Source organism: Chamaea fasciata, unplaced genomic scaffold (assembly GCF_029207755.1).
Source record: "Chamaea fasciata isolate MVZ Bird 193981 ecotype frontalis unplaced genomic scaffold, bChaFas1.0.hap1 SCAF_2, whole genome shotgun sequence".
Lineage (NCBI taxonomy): Eukaryota > Metazoa > Chordata > Aves > Passeriformes > Sylviidae > Chamaea > Chamaea fasciata.
The window spans coordinates 92,517,230-92,544,731 of NW_027094087.1; the positions used below are offsets into that span (position 1 = coordinate 92,517,230).

The 27,502-nt window shown below is 36.8% G+C and overlaps 1 protein-coding gene across 1 annotated transcript in view; it reads right to left on the reverse strand.

The window, feature by feature from the left end:
* Nucleotides 1-27,502, reverse strand: part of MYO16 (myosin XVI) — a 365,576-nt gene that overhangs the window by 184,349 nt on the left and 153,725 nt on the right. Inside the window, exons 6-7 of the mRNA XM_066176778.1 lie at nt 15,115-15,239; nt 11,191-11,316 (exon numbers count right to left, since the gene is read on the reverse strand). Of these exons, the coding sequence (XP_066032875.1) occupies nt 11,191-11,316; nt 15,115-15,239 (251 nt within the window). The remainder of the gene's footprint in view (nt 1-11,190; nt 11,317-15,114; nt 15,240-27,502) is intronic.

The window sequence follows — 27,502 nt, forward strand, 5'->3', positions numbered from 1 at the left end:
CCCAGAGGGTGGTGGTAAGTGGCAAGCAGACTAGGTGGAGGCCAGTGACCAGCACTGTACCCCAGGAATCAGCAGTGGGTCCTGTTTTACATCCCCATTAAAGATCTGTTTGATGGGGCAAAGTTAACTGATGGCAGTAAATATGAGGAGTGGGTGATATGTGAGAGGGTTGTGCTGCCATCCCGAGGGACCTCAACAGGCTGGAGAAATGGGCAGACAAGAACCTCATGAAGCTCAACATGGCCAAGTGCAAAAGAACAACCCCAGGCACCAGTACATGTTGAGGGCTACCCAGCTGAAAAGGAGCTTTGCAGAAAAGGACCTGGGGGTTCTTGTAAAAACCTTGTTGTACATAAGCAAGCAATGTGCTTTGGCTGCACAGAAAGAAAATGGTTTCCTGAACAGCAATTAGGAAGCATGTTGTCCATAGGTCAAGGGAAATCCTTCCTCACTACCCAGCACAGGTGAGATCACACCTGCAGTGCTGTGCCCATTTCTGAACTTCTCAATACAAAAAAGACATGGGAGAGTCTAGCAAAAGGCCACTAAGATAATTAAGAGACTGGAGCACCTCACATATGGGGAAAAACTGGGAAAGCTGGAATTCTTCAACCTGGAGAAACAAAGGTTCAGGGGAATCTTCTTCCATTTGGGTAAATACCTGAAGGGAGGGTGTAAAGAGGACAGAGACAAGCTCTTTTCAGTGGTGCCTAGTGACATGTCAGTAGGGTACTGAGGCATCACCCTTGCATAGATGAATTGAGGGAATTGGGCCTGTTCAGTCTGAAGATGACTGGGAGGAGACCACATAATTGTCTGTATGTATCTGAAGAGAAGGTGTCAAGAGAATGGAGAGAGGCTCTGCTCCATGGTTCTGAGCAACAGGACAAGAGGCAATGGGAAGAAACTGATTCACAAGAAGTTTCACCTGAACGTGAGGAATAACTTCTTTTACATGCAGGTGATTATACACTGGAACCAATTGCCCAGAGAGGTTGCAGATCTCCCTCACTGGAGGTGTTCAAGAACTACCTGGACACAATCCTGTACCCTGTGCTCTAGGATGATCCCTCTTGAGCAGGGGGGGTGGACCAGATGACCCACTGTGGCCCCTTTCAACCTGACCCCTTCTGTGATTCTGTGACAAAAGGCAGCATAAATAAATTTACTGCAATATGCACATTATAAAGCTTCCAAATACAATTGCCCTGCGCCAAAAAAGGGCTATGTTTTACCATGCATTAAATGATAGCTTAAAAAAAAGAAACAAAACAAACAAACAAACAAAATAACAACAAGAACAAAACAGTGCTGAGTTTTATAAAACAAAGACTTAGGAGCACCAGTGCTGGAAAGACTGCAAGGCCTCGTGCCAAAGATAAGTAACTGCAGTGACAGAGTGAAATATGGGGCATGAAGGAGTGACAGAGATTCCTCAAGAATCTCCCCATGCACTTGAGGCTTCAAAGGCATCTCCAAACTGCTCTCAAATCATGCTGTTTTTTACTGGTAATTAATTAGCTGGAGAGCAGAACCAGTATTCCTGAAAATTGTCTTCCTCTCTTGTCTGGTCAAATGTTTTCCTCTGAAGCCATGTACAGATCATTAGATATGTACCAGCACTTGCAAAGGATAAACTGCTGGCTCTGCCTGAGCTTTTAGCCCTTATTATCCAAGTCCCAGTCCCAGAGCCACTAACTCAGATCATTTATTCTCTTTTCTTTACCATCAGAGGGATACCTGCATAAGTCCTAAATTCAGAAAGCTGGAGGTTTTATGCAAATGTCTTCATGTGCTGTTTTGCACAGCAATGAATATGCATTATCCAATTTGCATGAACCCCCAACAGTAAAATCCTTCAGTCTTTCACATTCCTTCCCTGTCAACACCAATATTTCTCTCCATTTCTCCACTCCTCTCTGTCTGTTTCAATGTTGGACATATTCTATAATTCCCAAGCGACCTGTTTCACCTCAGCCTATTGGTTCCTAACCTCCTTCTCCATTTTTCATTCCTCAGGCACTTCTTCATATCCACTTCTCAGTTATCTCTGCCTAAGCCCTCACCACCTTTTTCCTGCAATTTTGTTCTACCTGCTGTCACTTCTCAGGTTAACACTTCATTTTTGCTGGATATGGTCCCCATCACGTCCTCATCCATAGTCAAAGATGATCAATAAGAAACCAGTGGAACAACAATCTTAGATCAAAATCAGTATTATTTTTGACCATCAATCACACACTACTGTGTGAAATACAGTAAAATCACCAAGTATTCTTTTTATATCTAAGGTGCATGTTTACTAAATACAACAAAACCTCTAGACGGAACACGAGAAATATCACTGGTTACACCACTATAATCTGCAGTCTTCACCACTGGGTAAGATGACCTACCTCGGCACTCATAAGGACAAGTTTTCTATGGCTCATATGACTAAAATTTATCTTACTGGGTTAAAAAGTGCACATTTAGCCATGTGATTTTTGTTAGGCAGTTTGCTACGACTGCTGCCTGTGAATTCTTGAATGCTTCTGATTTTTTCAGTTTGTTTTTTTTTTCTGTTTTTTTTTTTCTTTTTTTTTTTTTTTTTTTAATAAATTAGATAGAAAAATAAAGACACCAAAAATGAAGCACTTCTGGTAGCCAGGTGTGGAAAAATATTTTACTTGTCCCTATGAGCTCCAGTGTTTGTATAATTTGAAGACTTTTATTGGGTAGAAGATGAATTCCATAGGCTGAGAATATGATTTTTGTTGTCTGCTTGGAAAATCATCAAAACTTAGCCAAGTTTCAAAACTTTGAAAAAATCAGCTACCCAATGCTTGTAAGACAGTTTTTTATTATAACGGGTAAATCAGGGAGCCCCCTTTCACTAGTACAGTCCACTGTAGGCCTACATGTTAGTAGAACCAGTAAAAGCTGCTCTATTTGAATATACAGTTGGATGTTTAAAAGATTTGCAATTAAAAGAATCAAAATCGGGGAAGTAGTTTTATCAGTACTTTTATTATTATAATTACTAAGCTTCTGTGACCGAGGTGCTGTAGTTTAATGCTAACCATATATTCCACAGATAGAATAAATAAGATCAGATAAGTCATGGAGCAATATAACTCCTTAGAGTAACACTGCAGACTACTTAACTAATTAAATGGGGTGATAATAGGCACTTTACCAAGCATCAAGGACATAAAAAAGAAATATGTAGGTTAGGAACCTTATTCCTGGGGAGTGAAACAAATTCCAAGACAGAGACGCCCAATATTAGGGAGTAAGGTAACTATTAAGCCATTAGAGTTACTGTTAGCTGAGCTTCTAAGATCATGTATTTGTTCTCCATTACATAATAGTAGTATGCCTTAGAAAACTCTGTGTCCCTTAAAGATAAAATTTCATAGGTAAAGCCCTAGAAAAGAGTAATAGCATTCAGAGGCTAAATAGCATTTCCTTTACAATTGCAAATCGGATCCGCAGTACTGCTCTAAACACAGGAAATGATGTCTGAAACTCATTACAGACCTCCCTTCTTAATACATTATAGATTAGGAAGACTTTTTTTTTCCTGTTTGAGTGCAGAGAAAAGGGGACCAGAAGCAACTGTGGTCAGCAAAGTAGAACAGATTAGAAAAAGTAGGTTGTGGGAATAAGACTAGCAGCAGGGCAGAAAGCAATGAGGGGGAGTGTGTGGAATGGAAGTGGGCATAGATAAAAAGCTGGAATCTGGAACTAACAGCATGAAATAAATGAAATGAAATGAAAGGGAAGGGAAGAAGAGAAATGTGGCAAGTAGCCAGCATGTAGGTAGAGACAGACTAATCAGAAAAATGAAAGAAGAAAGTGACATGTAAGGAAAAAAACTGAGATTGAACAAGGGAGATTGGGACTGTAAGCAAGTGAGACAGAAGGGCAACGAAGGTTGGCAGGAAGTCAAAGCAGAAAAAAATGAAAGCTTGGATGATAACCAGGGAAAGGAGGAGGGGCAGAAGCTGACCGTGCAAGGAATCAGGATTCAGATAAGACGTGCAAGGAAAGGACATGAAGCCAGGAAAATGAATCAGACAATCAGGCAATAGAATAAGGACAAGAATGGAACAGACTAGAGGCAATGGCACAAATAAGGCTATGTGTAAGACGAATGAACCATAAATACTACGTCTGTTCAGGCACAGAGCCTGGAATGGAACCCTTGTTCCCCAAGTGTCACCATTACCTTTCTGCAGTCAGCAAGTTTAACCTATATGGTCTAAGAGGATGCCTTTTAAACCTCTGGAACAGTTCCAGGAAAAAAAGGGAAGCCTAATGTTGTTTTCAGCTACTAAAGCAAGTGACAAAGGTCACTTAAATGGTTTTCCACAGCTGATGTAAAAACTGCATCAGTCTTCACTTGAAGACTGATAACCCGCATTTCTATTTTTCAATTCACCAGGAAATTAGACAGAGAAAAAAAAACCAGGGAAATATTATGTGATCTTATGATTACAGATGCTTGTGAATTATGGTTCTACAAGTTAAATACTTACATTACAGAGAACATAATAAATCTGCCACTTCTCAAAGCTTGTTCTTGAAAAGCCTTGTTAGACTTCTTTTTTCATACTTATGTCTCATATTTGAAAGTCATAAATGGTATTTTAAAGAAAATAAAATTTATATTGATCAGAGAGGTCCTGCAATAACCAAGTATATACTGTAGACTAGCTTTAAAACCATACATGTAAACACTTAGAATTTTATAGTAATTTTGTAAATTGAGATTTTCCCTAGTCTGTGTATGAAATTCAAACTCTTTTCCTATCATTTGGTATAGTGTGGATCTAGGATTCCTTGCCTTATGTCCTCTGCTCACAATTAGCATTTGAATCATTTATAGAAATCTTGTGAATCTACTGAGAGTGAAAAAAGATATCACAAGCAGAAATCCCAAAGTGGACTCTCTGAGGAAAGTGAGTGTAATTTGATCTGAAGGGAAATACAGCTCTTCTACCTGATTACAATAACATATGCCAAACATGAACACAAAGACTAAAGAAAAAAGGGTGAGATATGTCTGGATAAAACGTTCTCTACAGGATTTAGTGGCCATAAATTAAAGATTCCAACTACTTGACAAGGAAAATATTTATTCCTTGAGTGACTATAAAATATCCTTTCTGGAAGACTAAACACACCCCTCCTTCTTTAGGCTCTTCTCACTGAAAACATTTGTGGAGTATAGCTGCAGAAATTCAGAAACTACATTCAAAGGAACTCTTGTGGCAATGGCCAAACTTCATGTGATTAAGTATCATTTCTCCAAAATGAGTTCATATATCCATTTACACTGAAGCATATTCTAGCAACAGATGCGGATTTCTTTTTTTTTGTCTCAAGCGCAACATGCACTTAAAAAAAAAAAGAATCTACAAGTCATAGTTGAGTCAAATGACTAATCTGCTTTGGTAACAATGAGCCAATTAGTTCATATAGTAAGAGGGTGTATTCTCTGAGACTTCAGCAAGGAGCAGAGACCCTTTTACAATCTGAAAGAAATGTATTTTGATGAACTAACTAATCAGACAGGTATGATTCAGGCCAACCAAATGTGCGCAAGGAGGAGCATACTTACAGAATGACAATTTCACACATTTGAAATTTACATAGGATGTATATAATTTGCTAAGAAATATGAGGTAGGCATCCGATATCCATATACTTGTATATATATTTTTTATTTATGTGGGATATTTCCAATTTACTTTGGAAGAAATCCTTGCTTGTACAGGAGGTATTCTTGCAGAGATCCAGTCAGCAGTTGAACAAATGTGTTATCTGGGGTTTTTTTGACATCATGAAACCCTTTCAACCTCAAAGCCAGAGGCTAAATCTGTTTTACAAAGTAAGAGAGTGCAATGGAGCAAGCTTAAGTATCCCTTATAATCCACACTGTTAGCTCTCCCCCTGACTCTCCTTTGGGCCATTCCAACCAGCCCTCTACAAACATGACTAATCTCATATAGAGGCAACTAGCTGTAAACAATATGAATGTAAGCCAGGCTGTTGCCTGGCTTAATCCCTAGTCCTCTTCTATTCAGTGATTTAACAGTTTAGACATAGGCATCATCCCCCAAGGATGACATTTTGGGAGAGGTAGTGTTTAAGCTACTGCAAAGTCAGCTCTGACCTGCATGTCTCTGATAGCTCTTTGAAAGGTGACATTTCTGTGATAAACAACAAAGAAACAGCTTGTGCCTGGGAATTGTGCCAACGTACCCAAGGCAAATGTCAGAGCTGCAGCCTATTCCCACCATGGGGAGGGCAAATGTGCGCTCTCCTGATCACAGCAGCTGAAAGATGTCCAGCAGGGACAGCACTACCAATGCCAGATAACTAGCTGTCCACAAAGTGATTGCCGTGCTAAATTCAAATTAAGGGGCCAGCCTGGGAAATACAAGTGGCCCTTCTGCAGTTGGCACCAGTGCCAGCAGGGGCAGGGTGGTACCCGAGTGACCATGTGTGCCCTGGGCTGGTGTGCACAGACAGCAACCACAAATACACCAGCACTGCCCTTGCTGTGTGAGAGGGAGACAAAGGACTTCCAGCTGCCATCAAAAACAGGGTTAAAAATGTCTATGTCTAAAAGGCCCTGTTCAATTTACATAGGCAACCCTGACATATTGTAATTTCTTGGGGCTAGCTTTCTTGCCTTAATAATCTTATTTTGAAGAGGTTTTTGTATGTCACAGATGCGTATTTTGATGTGTGTTGTAGTGGTACTTATTTTCCAGCTTTTTATTAGGGTAAAATGATTAAGATAAGTAACTTCTAATCTTAATACCACAATAATATTTTATTTTTTTTTTTTTCTTTTTTGGGTATAATGTTAAAATCTCAATATGCTTTAAAAACACAAAATTGCCTTTAACCTTAAAATGTATTGGGGCGAGGGATGACAGCAGTCTTAGAAACTCAGAATTACATTGTGTAAAAATAGGTCTACTTTTTAATATTTGCAGACTGGTAGTATTTCAATTACAGTCATTAATAACCTAATCTGCTCCTGTAAAGCAGATACTTGTCTTACAGAGACTGATCTTCGGGCAGTAACCTCGGCTGCCCTATTCTGTACTCAGTAGCTATATCCTGTACACAACCCTCAAACTCGACAGCAATATCCTGTACTCCGATGCAAGAAAAATATTCTGCTCGGCATCTACACATTCTGTCACTAACAGGACAATTCATTTATCATTCACCCATGCTCTGCTTAGGTATTCAGGCTAATCATGTTTTTACATGGTAAATTTATCCATTAAACTGGTTTTCTTAACAAATATTTGTAAAGATAGACACAGATAATATTTCTTTTTCAACATCAGATAATACATACTGACACTTATAACTCTTACTTATTCCCCCTCTGTAAACAACTCAACAGCATTCTGCTATGTTTTGCTTTTGATAAGATTGGTTTTGTTGTAAGTATCTATTTCTCCTCTAGGATTCACTCTGTGCAACTTTATGTTTTCTAAATTTAAGGGATCAACTCCATGCCCACTTTGTGATGACTGGGGAGACCCAAAACACCAGTGGGCAGTTGCCCCATCCTTGGGCCCCACACTATGATCTGGATTCCTCATGAAGGATTTTAAAATGTTTAGATTACACCTCTGACATATGCTTGTTGCCCATGACTTCTATAACCAAGGAGGGTCAGACCTATAAGCAATGAATCATCGCTCCTATTTTAAATCCGTCCCCTAGAATTCTCTGAGTTAATTTCTAGAGGTGATCCTTCTCATTAGACAAGAAAATCCTTTGACTTTGTCCTTAAGTTTAGTTGGCTTAATTTAGTTGAGAAGAACCCCATCCTAAATAAAAATGGGCTTGCCATTATCAAGGAATCTCTACAAGCCAGGTTTATTTTAAGGTGTGGATGCAATGCCTTTCACATGATTCGTTCAATCAAATTGATGTATCTTTCACCAGTAGTTTGTTTCACATATAAATTACTGTGGAAGATGGAACAGTAAGGTTTTTATAATCCACTTCATTTAAAACTTGAGATTTGTAACAAGAAGCTTACAGTGCCTTTATTCTTTACAAGTTTCCTCCTGTGCAAATGCAAATTAAATTTTCTCACTATAAATTTAAAATTTATGCAGTTCATTGTTTTTGTTTTTCCCCAGAAAATGTAAATCAGTACCATTTCTACTAGTGCTATGCTCCTACAAATGGCCAAATGTGTGGGTTTTTTCCAATTTTGTGTATTTGCAAATATAAAACTGTATATGAATAGAGCTCAGGTACTTCAACTGAGACTGGATGTCACTCTAAAATAGAGTAACAATTTCTTCATATCACAACTTTTTTTTTTTTGTAAGATAATATGTAAAATATACTTATGTAAGGTCTTTAACATAAAGTAGTTCAAAAATTTAACCCGTGATTTCTATAACTAATACAATATCATTTTATTAAGGTGAGAAGCTTCTCCACATGAAAAATACATCTGTAGCTATTTTATAAACAGGAAAAACTACCAGGCCTTATGACTCCTGGAATATAATATTATTCCTATATTAGATGGGGTCTGGTTGCAGGTAGTGCTGCACCAGTGCTAGAAAACTATTCAATGACAATGGTTTAAAAGAGGTTTGCTGAAATTTCTTTGACCACTCGTTAAAGTGTCACTTATTAGACAAGCTATAAAACAGGAAAAGGCTATTTTGCTGATCAAAAACATTTCTGGAAAGACAGAAATCCTCCCAAGAACTTAAAAGGACAACAAACTAAAACCAAATAGACTTTATGACAGTCTTCCAGTCCAAGATAGAGATTTTTTCACTGTAGTAAGTTTTTCAAGTGTGACTTTTTAAAAAAAATATGCCACAAATACATGTTAGAAGAGTGTGAAACTGTAAGGGATCAACTCCAGAATTTATAATAATTACTTTCTCAGGGAACATTAAAACTTTGGGCTAAAATTAACTATTTCCTCATAAATATATTTTAATCTAAAAAAAACTATCCAAATCATGGCTAGTCTAAAGTTATTCCCTTTCTGCCCAACTACATTTACCCAAAATAGAAACAATGCTCACTTTAGTCTATAATTAATTACTCAAAATGGAATTATAAATATGGTATGCATTAATTCTATGCAATAATAAATACTATGAATTCATTCTAAGGCTATAATATATTTTTAAATTATCATCATAAGAAAGGAGATTTTAAAAACACCCTGATGGTGTAGTTACTGAAAGAAGTAGAAAACACCTAATAAATCTCTTTTATAAGGGAATTTATTTACTTATTTATTACAAACAGAATCACATGAAATCTTTACTAGATTTTATCTCCTAAATATTTATCTCCTTAATAACACTGGCAAATTCTATATAATGATAATAAGATACCTCTAAACTTCATTATTCACTAACACTACAAAGGGAAGATATTCTGCTAGTATTTAGCTAATTTTACTGAAGAGTACAAGGTTCCTTCATGGTCTTTCTCTGTGTGTACCCATACTGGTTGTATAGAGACTAGTGCAGCTGGTCCCTGAATCCTCACTGAAAGCTCCTGAAATAGTAAGGAATTAACACTATTGTCATCTGGGATATAAGGGAGATGCAGTTCAATGAAAGTGCCAACAAAAAGGATCATTTCAAAAATAGCAATCTGAACTCCAAGAATTCCTTGAAAAGAAAGATATTTTTTCCATTAGCCATTTTCAACTACAAACTTTAAATGTACAGGCCTATTTCTGAAAGAAAAATACCTATCTTCACAAGAAAAAGAGTATTTCAAGTCATCCAGACTTAGTGTTGCAAACATACACATGCTACACCTACATGAGGAAAGGTAAGTTCTCTACCAGCCCTTTAAAGTGAGTTCTTTCAAGTCCTCTTCAAATAAACCTGGGTTTAGCTTCACAATAAAAGAAATGTACAGCTGTAATATAGCCACATGGTTGCAGTACAAAGCCCGAACATGCAAGCCATCCCAAAACGTGAGAATAAGAAGCTCAAGACTGCATCACTGCTATCCCTTACTTATGAGTAAGAGCTTTCCTGCCCTACTGAAGTCTGAACACAGACAGAGTGAGTGCAGAAGGATCAGTGAGAGTAGTAGGACTGTAGAAGAATTACAGGACAGCACAGGGTAAGATAGGATGAGAAAATTAAATCTACAGCAAATTCAAAATACCCCTGATAGCTCACTTGCACACAAAAATTTGCCTCAGTATACCTTTTCGTGAAATTTTTCTCTATAAATTTACACTACCTGAAGTTATTGAGGATACACTTCAGGCCATATATATGTATGTTCATATATATATATAACCCAATGACTTAATCTATTATGAAAATATGCAGGGCTTTGACACTAAAAAGGAACAGGCACATGGTATCTCAATAGGAGAAATCTATTATCCAGCAGAACTAACTAATCTAAATAAACACATCTATTTTTATTATTTTACTATAACTTTTGGTACATTTTTACTATTTTCTTTTTATAAAGTGTATTATTTATTTTCTGAAGTCTGAGCTAAGATGCTATGGAAGACACCTATGGGTAAGTGGTGATTTGTGAGCCCTGATATGTGGGTGGAGAGCTGTGGAAAACTCTTCTAAAGTGGTTAAAGTGTAACAAAGACTCACTGAAGATGTCTAGGGAGAGTGAGGATGAAGGAAAACTGAAAAGAGAAGAAAACTGAAAACTGAAAAGGTATTAAGAGGGACAAGTCATGTTTACGCATGGCCTCTAAATCCCAAACCCAGGACATGCTTCCATAACTCAGTGACTGGAAAACTTTGAACACAACAGCTAAATGAATCCTGGGCATTTATTCACAGAAATAACACATAGTTAAAAAGTTAGTTAAATAAACTTTGATATCAGACTGTAAAAAAGAACCCAGACAAAGTGTTTATTTTGTCTTCCTTTTAAATGTCAGTGCAAACTAATTTTTGCTGTAGACAAACTGTTGCTGGCGGTAGATAGAGCTGTATTGGGTTGATAGATTTACGAGGTTCATTCTCAAATGGTCTCTATCATTTGAGATGCCGATCTGTACTACATGAATGAGAAAGACTTCTACATTAAAGTAGAAATAGTCTTCCTGACTTGAGAGCATTTGCTTTTGCTACAGAAGACTACCATAAAGGAAAGAGAAGCAGGTGAAAAATCATGCTTTACCTGTCCATACTTTGCAGCTAAATGTAGGGGTGTCCAGTACTGATTATCCACTACATTGAGATCAGCCCCATGATCTAGTATCAGAGATGCAACATTCTTGTACCCATTAGCACAGGCCACATGCAGCTGCAATATAAAAGTTAAATTTTGCATATGTTAGTAGTTAAAGAATTCATCCACACTATGCTACTTCATACTTTTACTAAATCAGAGTAACAGCAAATACAAAATGTACACGTGATTACTACAGGCTAGAAAACCACTGCGGATCCTTTTTTAGCATTTATAAACAAGATGCACCAGAAAAAAATAATTCTAGCTTTTTGTGAGCTACTAAATAACCTAGTCTATTACTTTTCATATAACTTCGAGCAAACATGCATTCAAACACATTCAAAGGCCTCATGAGCCAAGGTAGAATCATAGATTTCAACAGAGCTTGAGCTCTCTTTGAACCTAAAACTAAGTTTCTTTTGTGGCAGTTCAAATATCCCAGATTTAAGCTGACAGTACTCCAAAATTAATTCATTAGCACATAATCAAACCAAGCACATTGAGACTGCAGCACAAAATTAGTGACAAAAAATACTTTCTCAGTTTTAAACTACAAAGATTTTCTTTTCTATACTTGCATTGCTTCCCTAAATACTTAATTATTTTACTTGGTAATTGTTTAAATAATTTTAGTTGATTTTCTGTGTCTCTAAACTTCATTTAAGAGTCAAAAAGGAGCAGAAGGAGGGTGGAAAATGCAGTAATAAAGTGAGAGAAACAGATCAGCAGGAACCTTAGGAGGTCAAGTAGTGCCACTTGCTGCTAAAGCAGGGACAACTTCAAACATGTCTGTGTTTGCTCAAGGCTTGTCACTCTGAGTAGAAAATACTGTAAAAGTGATAAAGTATGAAAACTGTAACAGCAAGAAAAGGAGAAAAGAAACACAAGAAAAAATCTTTATTAATGGCTGATTTGAGGAGCTGGACATTATCTTTTGCAATGTATTATTATTTAAGGCTCTGTATGTGTTTGGCATTTATATTAGGATTCAAATCCACTATATGTTATTTATAGTATGAGATTATTTTATATAAAAAACCCTAATAGCCATGCTGGGGTTTTAAAACAAATAATAAGTGTGCCAAAAAAAAAAAAAAAAAAAAACAACCCATATAATACCAAACAGGTCTTGTGAACAGAAAAAAAGGGAAAGACATAATAGGGCAACAAAATTCTCTTCTCTCATAATAATCAAGTAGAAGAAGAAAATGCAATAAGGAATCCTGTATCAGGGAAAAAAAAATGTAATTTGCAGGTTTTGGTGGAAATTTCTTATACATGATGAATAACTGTTGAGACATGAATTTCATATAATGAGATTGGTCCAGGTTACAGTTTAGTGGTCTTTACTTTCTCATAGTCCTCTGCTGTGAATTCAAACATTCCCTTCACTTCTGGGAACAAGGGGAACAAGACCTGAATTTGGAATCTGGCAAAATATAATTGCTCATCCCCAGTCAGAAGAACTTAATACTCACACTGGTCAGTAAGAATAGGGCATAGGAGTACTGCAGAAATTGAGAAGTCAGAATATATTTGGTCCCTGTATCCCCAAACCACACAGCCCAACTGCATGACTTTTTCTCCTCAAAGCACTGTTAGAGGAAAATATTCTTTTCCTGGTGACTGAAATGGATGCATAATGGAAATAAAAAGGTCTTGCAATAAACCTGTTACTACAACTTTGTAGTTCCAAAGTCACTGTAAGAATAGGAGACACTAAAATGAGAGTTCGGGATATTATTTCCCTTACCTGCTATTTCTGGTTCAGCTGCACACGCATAGTATGCATAAAGTTTTCGCTATGAACATGATTGATGCAGAGGCAAGGAATACAGTACAACTCATCCAAAGTCTTCCCCTGGAAGGGGTGTAAAACTCCCTTGGGGGAAGAACTTTGATTCTGCATGCTATGATTTCCAATGTACAAAAACCTCAAATTTTTCTTGTAATTTATTTGACATCGCTTCATGGGGGAGGGAGGGTGTGTTTTAACAGAAGAAATTACATTTTCTATTCAGACATCAACTTGACAAGTGCTATTTTCAAGCAGTGTAAAAGCACCTAGGAAATATATTATGGCTGAAATATTTCAAAGAAAAACTATTCCAGGAAAATACAGCAGTAAAAATGCCGTGTCTGCTGGTTTTGCATGTGCACAAATGAAGATGCTATGACTCTGTGAGAATGTGTGTATTTATAAATTTAAAACAATAAGTTCTTGCTTGCTTCATCTTAACTTACACAGGGACTTAGATATATATTCTTACAAGAGAAAGCAAAACTGATTTGAGACTTAAAACAGAGATAGTTGCCTTTTTTTGTACAGCTAGATGTAGAGGAACAAAACACTATTCCCAGAACCCTCTGATATCCACACAGCTATCACAGACTGGCTGACTCAACACCCATGAATAAAGAGATAATGGTTTAACAAGTTCTGGACTTTCCACCAGTTTGTCAAACAAACGCTTCACATAATAGAAATCTCAAAGAAAAGCAAAACTACCTACTTTGTGTCTATTTCTTGAAAAAAATCAGATTTTAGCATAAAAACTGTTCATGCAAAAAGTATCCCTTTTGTCAACATTCTACTAAGCAAACAGCAAAAACCCCAAAGTATCCACAGTGTTCTTCTCTCAGTATTTGCAGTTCTGTTAAACATCTTTCAGAAATACATTTCAACTATTCCAGATAACTACAGGGAATTTTTATACAGTAAGATTTATTTAAGTTTATAATTCAGTTTAACTCAGACAATTTTGACTAAAATAGCAATAGAAGTACAGTAGCTATGTGATTTAGCAGCTTAGATAAAAGTATCAGAAAACTGGAAAGTAAATTAATGCTTTTATGAAATAAACTAAAACTTGTGCTGTTTCTTCCCACCCCTTTCATGCTTCCCTCCTGTTTTGAAATACAGTTAATTGCCTTGGGGTTGCCACCCCAAAAGTCACAGTGTTCTGTTTCTAGAGAGCCAGTGGCTGGATTCAACTCAGATACAAGGCTGATCACTTTTTTGCTTATAGCTTAAACACTCCACAGGTATTAAAATATGGAATGATTTAGTATATTAATTCAGTATCAGGCAATGTAATTCAATGCAAATTCAGAAATGACAGTAATAACTATTAATGCTCAAATTATATTAGTACACTGCAGAAAAAAACAAGGTACTTAAAAAATTTATTCAATATATTAATGCTACTGATTTACCATTTATTGATTGAATGATTGATAGATTGATTGCTAATGGTGTTGAAGAATTTATGTGCAATGGTAACATTCCACAGATATACTATGGAAATACACATTAATTTAGAATTATTTGACAGCTGGAGAAATGGAAGTCCTGACAAAACAAAAGGATAGAAGATCTATTTGCAAAAAAAGTATAATAAAACCCACTGACTACAAATAACATGCATATTTGAGTGTAGAACTACTTTTCCATATAAATGCTTCAATACACTGAATCAAGATTGGATTGCTACATTAAACAGTGTTTTAGTAGGGCTCAGCCAGAAGACACAAGCCAAAAACAGGGATCACTGAGTGAGGTTTCAGCCCCTCTCTCACACAGAATGTCAGAGACCACATGTATTTCCTGGAGCTTTAAACTACGGTGTTAATATATTTGCTATTAAATTTTATGTTGCGAATTTATTGGCCAGGAGAAAAAAAAAGTTGTCATTGAGATGTTGCACTACCCTATTTTAAAATCCATATTATGCATGGAATTGACATACATCTATTTTCAGAACACCAGGTAGAACCAAAACCTTCATAAGAGAATTGTCTTGCAAACATGCTGAACTTCTTGCAACACCATGCATATTCCCAGGGTGAGGATTACATGTTCCCACTCACCAGGGTAACTCCTTCATCATTCTTTTGATTCACGCTCCCCCCACTTGAGATGAGCTGTCGGACATCTGTAAGCATTGTCATTGCTCTCTGAATCTTCATTTGGCGCAAGGAATTCAGCTCTACACCTGGAAAAAGAAAAGGATAAAACCTTCTGCTATTTTATTCATCAATAAAGAACAGATATATGATTTTGTGTTCTCAGTTTTTAAAAGGTTAATCAACATTTAAATAGACTTTAGTGTATATTTTTTGAGTGTTTACTTACCTACAGTTACCAAAAGTCTACTCCTACCTTTATTAGTCAATACATGGATGATTTAAGTCAGTGAGCAGTATCCAATAAACCACTCTGATCTCCTACTGACTGCAAGAGCAGTTGCAGGTAAAGGAGCTGCAATATCATGAAACTCACTGGGAGTGTGAAATAGCTGTGATTGGGAAAAGAATTTAAAAATTTAAGAAAGCCACTCAAGTGTTTGGGACTTTTTAATTAATTTTTTTTTTGCTGTTGCATTCTTTGGCAGAGTTCTGTCACTGGGACAAGAGTGTTAAACCATTAACTTATTGTTGCAAAAAACAACACTACAAATACATCACAGTATACAGACCAGTCCCTCAAATTTGGTGGCTGAACTGCTTGAGAGATTGTGAAGTCAAGCAAATTACATTAAAACTCAACACTTTATATGTGCCTGGGTTATTTTTAACTGGGATTAGTTCTACAGCTAAGCATAGATCATTTCAAGGCTCCATAAACCAAGAGGAAATTTGGTGTGGTAGTAGGAGCAAATAGCAGGGGATGAAAGGAATGAATGGTATGGGATTGGTTCTGTCAGCACTGCTACAGGAAGACCAATTGTCAAAGAACAGTATTAAAAAGAAGGTAAGTAAGGCAGTCTGTAACCAAAAGAAAGCATGATCTCCAGTCTGAAGAGGTTTAAAATAAGAACCAGGGTACAACAAAAGTGTGAAGAGGTTAAATTAACAACTGGCTGTAGTTTGATTGGAATAAATAACCAAAGTTTGGGGCTTCATCCTTCTGCTTAGTTCCATGTGATTATTTAAACCCATATATAGAAAATGAAATTTGAGTATAAAAATTCTATTCTGGCCATGACATAGCAAAAAATCATATGACTAAATGATTTTTTGTTTCTCTTCCACATTTGTCACTGAGTTGAAAAATGACAAACTATAAATTAGTTAATATGTATTTAATTCAACATTTTATCTTCATCAGTACTTGAAGTTCTTTACATCACTAAAACAATGGAAGGATGTTTCAGGGTAAATTTTGAATTTCTTAGTTTTAATCTGCCCTGGAACTTGTATAAATGGGTGTACAATATGTAGCTTATGAAAGAATTCCAATTTTTTTTTCCAACATGCCACTGTACATGCTGCTTTATGTTCTGTTGCCTGCAACACTTGTAAGTGTTTCAGCTCTGAAGTGAAATGTTCACTGTGAGCATTGTCTTCCTATTCTGTTATTTTTAGACCTGTCACCTAAATGATACTAAAGAACACCAAAGGTATAACACAAATACAAACATGAGATGGATAAAATTACATTTCTTGTATCTGGATTAATCCTGCAATCATTCACGTGAATGTAATTTAGACAAAGACATACATATATCTACATATATGTATATATATACACACATATATGTGTATATACAAACGTATATATGATACTGATAGATTAAATTAGACAATGTCCCCAAAGGAGATGTGTCTGACATCCTACTGCCTGAAAGCTGCTAGACCAGAACACTATGCCAATTTCACAGAATGTTGTCAGCGTCTCCTAACAATCAAGGTTTTTCATCAGAAAGCTTTTATGCCTTCATCACATTTTAAAGTAATGATTTGAATCTACCTGATGATATTTACAGACTACTAATGCTGCATGATGCCAATTGAAGATTTTTTTTTCTTTCTGTTTCTACCTATTTTGTTTTTTGCAACAGTAAATCAATGGTATAACACTCTTGCCCAGTGACAGAACTCTGCCAAATACCTAAGGGCAATATACACCCAAAATTAATTATCATTTGCAGTGTTAACTTGACATTTTAAACACTAAACATTGAAGACTGAGTAGACAAAATGAAACTTCACTGGTCCAGATGTAGTTTTTTCAAATATTCTCAACTAAGAAAGACTGAAGTTTAAAAATAGATGAAGCATTTTATGCCTGATGAAGGCAGACATGTTTAAGTACTGCTGGCAGAACTTAAGTCAAGTTTTTCTTTCTCTTGATATGTCTGGTAAACAATTAGAACAAGTTTTGAGTTTCAAGGAGAGAGGAAATGGGTGGAAATTAATTTACTACCTCTTTTGTCTGAGAATACCTCAAACACTCAAAACAAAAACTAAGTTCACAATCCACAAATTAAAAATAAGGTTTCTGATTTTCCAAGAAGAAAAGATGAAAAATAAATATTGAGAGTGAAACACATTTATCATGACTTTGTTTCCTTCATCATGTTTAACATAAATTAACATCTACAGGTTGAGTAAATTGCTAGTAAATTCTAGCAATTTACTGCTGACTTACACCCAACATAGTCAGAGAATTAACATATCAGTACATTGTTATATTAACAGTGAAATACTGATCCTTATTCCTTGTAAATTGCCTTTTATAGAACCTTGGGGTGACTTATCTGGGGCCAGAAAACCCTAGCCATTGAGAGATAACTCTGCTCATGTTGAAGAGGAAATCAAGAAAAGAAATCAGTTGCATTAACTGTTATATTATTTTCTATCATAAATGTTATGCAGCCATCAGCTCAGAGAAAACACATAAACCATGTCACAGAGCAACAAAAGTCACTGTCTGTGTGAATCCAAAACCTATTCAAGACAGCTTAGTGACTTCAAACTAATAGTTGTGTAAATGAATGACACATATGTCATTAAACAAACAGAAGTAAATCTCAAAAGAGAGGTACAAAAGCAACATGGTTCCACAGACTTCACATTTTAAATATCCAGAGTAGATTTGAAAATGCTACATAAACAATAGTTTCCCTTTCTCTACCTTTAAAAAAAATAATGAAAACATGCAAAAATAATCTAAGTTTTGGTCTTAAAAGTGTAGTTTTGAATTCCAAGAACTCAGGAGCTATTAGGCTTTAAGCAAAGACTTCTGTGGTGGGGAGCTGAGAAGCAGATTTATCAAGCATGCACGTGTATCATTCTGTGAGGCTCAAACAAGGAGACCTTGTCAATAAGTGCTTTCCCTTAACCAAGTTCATAATTCTGGGGAGTTTGCTCTCCCTCCCCAGGGAGTGATACTTTCCAGGAATTTAGATGGAACAAAAAAATGCTACTCATACAGTAAGTAACTCTCACTGCCTGAATCATAGAATGACCTTCACGTTGCTTTTCAAAGGGGAAATGTGGTTTAGATATTCAGCAGAAATGGGATGACAGCCAGCATGAATAAAAAGAGGAAGAAAAACACATTGGCATCTACTATGGAAACGGATTCACATTTCAAAAATTGGAAAGTCAGAAAAAAAAAGAAAAAAGGCATAGGATTGAAAAAACACTCCAAATACCCTGTAAAATCAGAAGAGCTACATAGTCAGAAATTCTGCAGAAGGTAAGACGGGGAAGGAACAGTTAAAACAGCAGTGACCCTGCAGGGCACATATTTGGTGATGAGTTTTAGTGCTGATGTCAGGCAGGACCATAACCTAAAAGCTACAAAATAAATTACCTCTCTCTGTTTAAGAAAAAAACACCTGACAAGGGCATTTCATGTGCTTTGGCTGTTTCACCTTCTCTGGCATATGGTTACAGAAGTGACAACCAAAAGCAATAGAAAAACCTCACATAAATAATGCAAAAGTAACTTTCCAAAAGTTTCAGTGATAAAGAAATACAAGGCAAAAAGAACTGAGGGTTGCCATTAAACACATTTTTTTCACAAATGTCCAGAACAAAGAAGTGTGCAAGTCGACACCCATTCCTGGGACCAGTACGAAGCAAAACACTGAAGCACTCTGGCAAACACCCATTGCATACAGCCCCAGCAGCCACTCTTGATGTGACATGCAGGTCTCCTTCTCCATAGGGCTTAACATTCTTAAGCATCAACAGCATCTCATTATGAAACACAAATGTACATCAGAAACTTGCAATGGCTTTGAGAAGCCAATCTCTGTTCTCATACTTGAGTCTTCTCTGACTCTTACCTATATTTGCCCTTCCTGCACAGAGATGTAGATACAGCAAGGCTCTTTTCACCCCACGTGAAATGATGAGCCTCTCTTACTCTTCTATAATTCAGGGGATACCACAGTTTAGAATTTATTTTTTTTCTGTGCAGCATAGAATAGGATAGACACGTAAAAAAAAATCATGGTATTATTCCTTAAATATTAATTTTCATTCACTGAAATATCCAGATGTAGCTATTATTTTATTTGCTTAAAGTTTTAGAAATAATTTTCTGGCTATTATAAATATCTTTGTAAACAGCATAACTTTTGTGAGATTACATTGTTCAATAGCCCTTGTGCATATCACTTGGCATTATGTGAATCTGATTTTCAAAGGTCAGCAAATAAACAGATACATGCCAGCAACATTTACTATGTGAAAAGGGACGCCAATATTTTCAGATTCTGCAAACAATGTATACTAATAAAACATGTGAGGCCTATAGATCTAACTCACTACAGCAGTACCACTTGATTGTTGCTAGAGGGTTTTGCCTGTCTGCCTTTAAAGATATCATTAGATATGTTTAGTGAAGCATGTTTAGTTTCATAGACTGGGTTGGGCTGGAAGAAGCCTTAAAGACCATCTAGTTCAATCACCTTGCTCTGGGCAGGGTTATTTTTCACAACACCACATTTCTCAGGGCCCCATCCAACCTGGCCTTGAGCAGTCCCATGGATGGGACACCCACAGCTTCTCTGGGCAACCTGTTCCTGCCCCTCACCAGCCTCTCAATACGGAATTTCTTCCTAATATCTAATCTAAGCCTACTCTCTTTAAGTTTAAAACTATTGTCCCTGTCCTGTCACTACATCCCCATGTAAAAATTTCCATCTTTCCCATAGGCTCCCATCAGGTACTGGAAGGCTGCAACTTGGTCACTGCAAACCCTTCTCTTTTCCAGGCTGAACAAGCACAGTTCTCTCAGCCATTCCTCATAGGAGAGATTTTCCATCCCTCTAATTATCCTGGTGGCCTCCTTTGTATCATTTCAACACATCCATGTCCTTCCCTTGCTGGGGAGGCAAGAGCTGGATGCAGCACTGCAGGTGGAGTCTCACCAGAGTGGAGTAGAGGGGCAGAATCACCTCCCTTGACCTGCTGCCCACACTGCTTTGGGTGCAGTCCAAGGCACAGTTGGCTTTCTGGGCTGACAAGGTTTATTTCCTTCTAGTCTGAATATGCTATCAGAAGTGAAGTTCCCACCTCCTCCTCATGTAGATATCAGAGTGACAATTCTCCCACTCTAGTGAACATGCTTTTATTTCTCTCTCTTCTTCAATAAGACATTGATGAACCTTTCAGCTAAAATTAGTTAACTGTCTCTTAACTTGTATGCAAACAAAAATACTTTTTGTAATTTATTTCAAAAGGTTGGCACAATTTCAAGGCTTAATATTAATGCATTCTTTTGTGAATATGTATTGCATGTTTATTATTTTATTTGTTATATTAATACTAGAGCACAGAAGCAAAATAAATATATCACTGTCTCCAGCAACTTGTGGTAAACATCATGTCTGAAATGAGATCATCACAGATGGTATTTCTACGCTACAGATTTTATTGCAAATTTTTAATATGTTATAGTTGGGTGTGGGGTTGGTTTGTTTGTTGGTTTGGGTTTTTTTGTAGGTTTTTTGTTTGTTTGTTTTTGGGTTTTTTGTTCGTTTGTTTTTTGTTTGTTTTTTTGTGAGAGAGCAGTAAAAGCAGGCTACTCAACACATGCAAGGGAGACATAAACTGAGGGTGAACACAGGCCAGGCAGACCACCATCCTTGCTGACCAAGGCACAATCCCACAGTACCCAAAAAAGAAAATCAAGTAGGTGTGATGAGGGAAATCAAGGCCAACAGCAGTCCTGTGATTGCCAGAAAAGCCTCTAGTGACAAATCCAGGTAAATCAGATGAAGCAAGGAGTCAAGTCAGTGGTCCAGGGTTGGGGTCAGCAAGGATCATGGATGGGCACATGACTACCTCAGGCAAAGAACTGAGACTAAATGTGGCTCCAGAGACAAAGAATGGGTGAAAGATCATGACAATGCTACTCCAAGCTTTGCCTCACTGCTTAGCTCTATCCCATCTGACAGCTCCCAGGTCACAAGGCCACCACAGCTGGCCTTGAGCTCAGGCAGCCAAGCCCCAGAAAGCAGGGATGGAGGGGAGGTCACAGGGCCTGTGCAGGCACTGACATTTTTTTCCAAATTGATGAAGGTTACAGTTTTAGGAATTCTATTACAAAGTGACAATATATTTCTGATGGTAATTAATTGGATTATTTCTTGTTGAGTTGTTTAAAAGGATACTGAAAGGGCATTCCCAGTTTCTGATGTTCTTCACAATCTTTTTTTTAAATCTTAGCAAAGCCTATTAGTCAAGAATATGCTCGTTTTCCCTCTAGCATCTGTTAAAAAACTAGATTATAAACTACTGGCTATAATTTTAAATGTTAATTTCAGTGTCAAAAGTCTGCATAGTGAATTTAAAGAGTTTTTTAGAAACATATGGGTAACATGCTGTAAGCATAAAAATATTAAGAGGAATCTAAGACTTCAAAGCCCCCCAAGAACTACAAAAAAATTAAGGTCGTTCATTCACACTTATATTAGAAAACACAAAAGCCAAAGGAAAATGAACATTCTCAACTACGACATTTTCCAGTGTGTCAAATTTTTCATGTTCTTCATTTTTTGAAAGGACCTCCTGAAACAGTTCATTTGTTCCTCTGTTCTCACTGGCAACACCAACACCAACACCAACACCCACCATCAATTAATCAGGCTCTCTGCAGAAAATACATTTTTTGTGTGTGATAATCTTATGGGTAGGTGGTTCCCAATCAACAAGAATCAAAGTGAAAAAACTTTGAGCCACCCTGAGGCTGTTTCATTTTGATTGCCTATTTTTCTGTCAACCTATTGCATCAATATTGTTGAAAGAAAATTTGTAAGCATAAATCAAGATCATGGTGCATATGGTTCTAAAACAGAAAATGTATTAGGGAATTTAGTTTTAGCTGAAGCTTGCTGATCTTTAGTGCTAACAATCTGTATGTGTTGGCATTTTAGTCAGTTCTTACTGCAGTGTATAAGCAATAATTCCTTAATGTCTGTGAAACAGTTTGAAATATTAAAAGTCTAGACCACAATTTTTCTGAAATAATACTGATTTAGATCCCTTTATTTTCTTCACTGCACTGAAGAAACTCTAAGGGTTTCTCCTCCCTTGCTGGATTAGTAGATCTGTTTAAGGGTTTCTGTACCACAGCCTCAATGCTAAAACATTTTGGTGTACACATTCACTCCTTTTAACTAATAACAATCAATCCCAATGAAAAATACACACAACTGGGATCTTCATTTTGATCCTTTTCTCACAAAAAGTGCCAGAGTACTGAGAAACACAAAACAAGATATACTTTCCAGGTGTTGGCAGTTGTGGGGCTGCAGGGGTGGGTTGTGTGGAGAGAGGCAGAGGCTGTGCTGTCAGCTCCAGCAGACCCTCAGCAGGACACAGCTGAGCCTGGCAGCCAAGTGTGACCCATGACAAAGCAGACAGACACTCCTGAAGGAACTCCATACCTGAGAAAAACCCACACTGGAGCAGAGGAAAGGTGTGAAGAAGAAAAGGGCAGAGAGAGACTGTCGTGTACCAACTCCCCCAGCTCCATGTGCTGCTTGTGATGGCAGAAGAGTTTGGAGTGAAGAAGTGAAGACTGGGAAGAGATGAGGAAAAGTGTTGTTCCAATGTTTGCCTTCCTGTTTCTCACTACCTGAGCCTATTCCAGTTGACAATTTCCACCAAGATGAATCTGTTTAGCCTGTGACAGTAACTGGTAAGCAATCTTGCTGTCCTTGTCAAGAAGGGAATGGGGAGCAGCTTTGTGGGAGTTTTTAGTGCAACCACACCAGATTTTATGGATAACTTCAAAATAACTTACAGTTTAAATCAAAAATATTTTTTGTGTATCTTTCTATCACATTCTGGATTACTGTAAAGTGACAGGTTTGCAGTAAATCCCTACCCACTAATCTTCTAAATTAGATTTTTCTGCACATGTCATATGTCCCATATGTTGTTAACTGTTGGCTTCAGGGAAATTCTCTTTATTGTAGTAATTGCAAGTTGCCTATTTCTGGCTAATGTTAAAAGCTGTCTTCAGTGCAGGGTTCTGTACTAACATGTAGCGCTTTTTTTTTTTTTTAATTATTTCTACATGCTGCTGCAAGGCAGAAAATTAAATTCATTTCTTCTATTTTGCAGCTGAAGATTAAGGCTTAATTCCCTTGTTAATAAAAATTTAACAAACAATGGTCTATATTTGCAAAATCTGCACTATATTTTAACTGACCTAAACCATACAAAACCACCTAAATGGATAGAGCTTGCCAATGATTTTGGCTCTATATGCAGTTTTCTGAGACACATGAACATGGTCCTTTTGATACTCAGAGAACAAAACAGACCCATTATTTCCCCAGCTTGGAATGGCATAATAGATTTTGCTTAAGTGCATGAAATCTCTATTACCATCAAAGGTTAATAACCTTTAACCAGCTCTTTTAAATTAATTTGCCCCCACAGAAGGCAAATAATACTGTGAAAAATACTTTGCAGAAAAGCAATACCCATTTTTCCCCTGTACCTGTGTCACAGTAGAGAAAGGAATACCATCTGTACCTTGGGGTACATTTGTTACTTAAATATAGTAATTCTTCAAAAAATAAAATCACAACAGATGGTTTCCTTTTGCTTAAGTAATGATCTGCTACTGCATGAAACTCTCACTACACAACACACAAGAAAAAAAAAAGTTTGCTTTGAGATCTATCTATTATGTAGACAGTTCTTTAAAAAAAAAGTAAATGTCCAATTATTCTTTCTCAGATTCAATAACAAGGCTGATGTTCTTGAAATGGACAATTATCCTACTGAAAACTGAAGCCTGAGATCTTGGAAGACAAAAGAGAAAAACTTTTTTTGGAAATGAATTAGTGAATATGTCACCTCCTGTGACTTGGAAAATACAGAACCAAGAACTATCTGTCAGTCATTTTTAGTTTAGAGTTGAGTCATGCAATCCACTATACAACTAAATAAAACTTTTTGTTATAAGAAATAAACAAAAATGTTGAATTCATCAAAGTATTAAATATTTAAAACAGCCTAATGGAAAAGGAGGAAACAAGGATCATATGCCATGATCAGAGTTTCACTGACATTGTTCTACGAAAGAATATTCTGCCTCCAGAAACAGAGAATACAATGGCAGTCATTTAAAATTTGATTGTTTTAAAATACCATTAATGACTCAAAAGATTTGCCTTAAAATATAAAGCTGTTATTAATCAAAACAAAGGTTATGGAAGGTGCTGGGCGGACTTTCTTGTTGATTTCAATAATCAATCAGATTTAGAATAGAGCAGGGCAAATAGGGAAAAAAGTATCACCTTTTTATATTATGTCCTAGGGTGACATTATGATGCTTTTATCATTATGATGTTCTGTTTATGCAGGATATTAAGATTTGCACCTTTAAGACTGGTTCTGAGAGTGAAAGGGGAGAGAAGCAGCACTCAGTTTGTTTTCAGAAACTGCATTTGGTCCCCCACATTCCTTCTCACGGACTGTGTTGCCTGCAGCACAGACAGCAGGAGAGAGCTCTCCTTTGCTTTTTAGTTAATTTTTAGCTAGGTAGGGCAGAGAAGTTCCCCAGACTGTGGTTTGTCGCCCTTATCTTTTCAGCCTTCTGATGTTTACATTTTTGTAGTGGAGTTCTCAGCATTGTAACATAAACAAAGCAGTTGTTTTCACATTCCTTTCTGGAGGAAGAACATTTGATAGACTTCTAGTTTGACCAGTGGGGTCGGAGAAGTGGCAACCTCATCCTCCAATCCCTGATCAAACTCCAAAAACTATACAAATCAAAATCCCAAAATAAACTTACTTCTTTTTCGCTCTGACACTGACTGTGTGAGTGTCCTTCTTTTCATGTCCTCTAGTGACAGTAGTTTTTCTGTTTCTTGGAACTGTTCAGCCTAGGTCTGGACTGAAATTCCAGAAAAACACCGGGAGCTCACACCTGCAGCCCACTGGGGCTTCAGACGTGACATTTTCCAGAACAGGAGGGATTGATAAGAGACTGAGTGAGCTGAACTGCACCCCACAACAAGGACTTTCTGAACTTGCCATCTCCTCAGAACAGTGAGAGGTTTTATTGTTTACAATTATTCCTCTTTATGTTTGCAAATACTTTGCTTAAATAAACAGCTTTTTCCACTTTTTCCAAGGAAATCTTTTCCCGAAACAGCTGGGGTAGGGGCCACTTGAATTTGCTTTTCTAGAGGGAACCCTTTGGAAGTTTTCTCCCACATTTGCCCTAAATGAGGACACATTATTTTTTTCATTTCACCTCTGAAGAGATACACTTCCTGAAAGTAAACAGTAAATGGACGTGAAGCTGAAGGTGTAAGGTAGGCAACAAAGAAAATTTCAAATGAAAACAAGATGAAAAGAAGTGACATAAAGATGGGTTAGCACTGGAATGGGAGCCTAGAGAGAAGTAGAATCTCCCATCCCACCTGGCCTACGCTCAGCTGGCCTTGCCTTGGCAGATGTTGAAGTTCTTAAATGTCATGATTTTCTTTTCATAGCAAAACAGGAACACCAGTAACATGGAGAACCAATGACATCTTGGCACAGAACGATTTTAACAGCTTTTACTGATGTTTTCCTTGTGGCTGGTCAAATTAATAAACCCTCTGCTCACTACAGTCAGCATTTCCTAGAACTGCACTGCTGGTGAGAGGAGTATAGATGACTGAATGGGCACTTATACACGGACCTGTAAATTTAAATATCCTAAAAGTCATCGTACACAGCAGAATTCTACGTCTCAGCTGGCTATTCTGGGCTCCCTCCATAGCACATGGAAAGAAGCAGGCAGTTCAGATCTTAATTCATGTGCCTCATTACAGATGCCTAACTTTAAAGCATCTCTTTTCCTCTAAGAAGGGTTTGCTAGAGAGTGGCTACCAGATACTAGATTTAGATAAATCAATCTAAATAAAGTCTTTGAGCTCATGAACCCACTAGGCTTCTGAATGTCCCCTCAACACAATCTAATATGATACAGTTAAGCTGTTTCAAACACTTTCCTAAACATAAACCAGGATGCTGTATTTTCCCTTCCATCCTCAATTAAAAATATCTTAAATGAAGATTATAATATGCCAGAATTATTACCCAACAGAAACAATGCTCTTTATATACAGAGGATATGTACCTCGAATTGTATTCTCTTAGGTAACTGAAGTCTGCTAATTTCTTTCTTCAGTCAATAATTACATTCAGTATACAACATAGTATTATCTATATAATGTAATGCAACAGCAAATAAAGCTAATTTCTGTACAGGAAAAGAGAATACTTTAATGAAATAGTAAAAATTTCATTAGACTTCAGTAATAAAATCTCCACATAACATCCTCATATGTTATATTCCATAACAGTAAAGTGTATATGGAAGCTTTCTGACAGTTGCTAGATGATTACAATATTTTGTACTTGTGGTACTCTTGTGCCCTAACAGATCATTCTTAACAAGCATAACTCAAAGAACTCCAGTATATGTTTAAAAACATAAAAATAATTAAAGGCATCCAAGGCTATTGTTATCACTTATGGCTTCAGGACTTCCTCAGACTAAATGAAGTTATTTCAAACAATGAAGAGCAGTTCAATCACTAAGATCTGCAGTGAAAATTAGACAGATACAGTGAACTACCACAGTAGTAAAATCTGTAAGAAATTATATACATGCTAGACTTCTAAGAACTCTAATGTTTCCAATTAACAAAGTTTTCTGTGGCTTCAAAGCTACTTGTTTCAATCTTACTTTTTTTCATCAAAGTAAATAGATGGCTTCTGCTTCTTTCATTAGCTAAACTATAAGGCACCAAATTTTAATTTTCTCTGTGATCTCTGCAATTAGAGGCAATGATTAGAGTGATTCTACACACAAATATCTTAACATTGTAAACCAGGATGGACAACTGAATGGAGAATTGAAACATGAAAATGAAATGAAAATATTTTAGGAATGCAGGGAAGTTTAGAGGATAGGGAAATATTCCATATACATTGCATT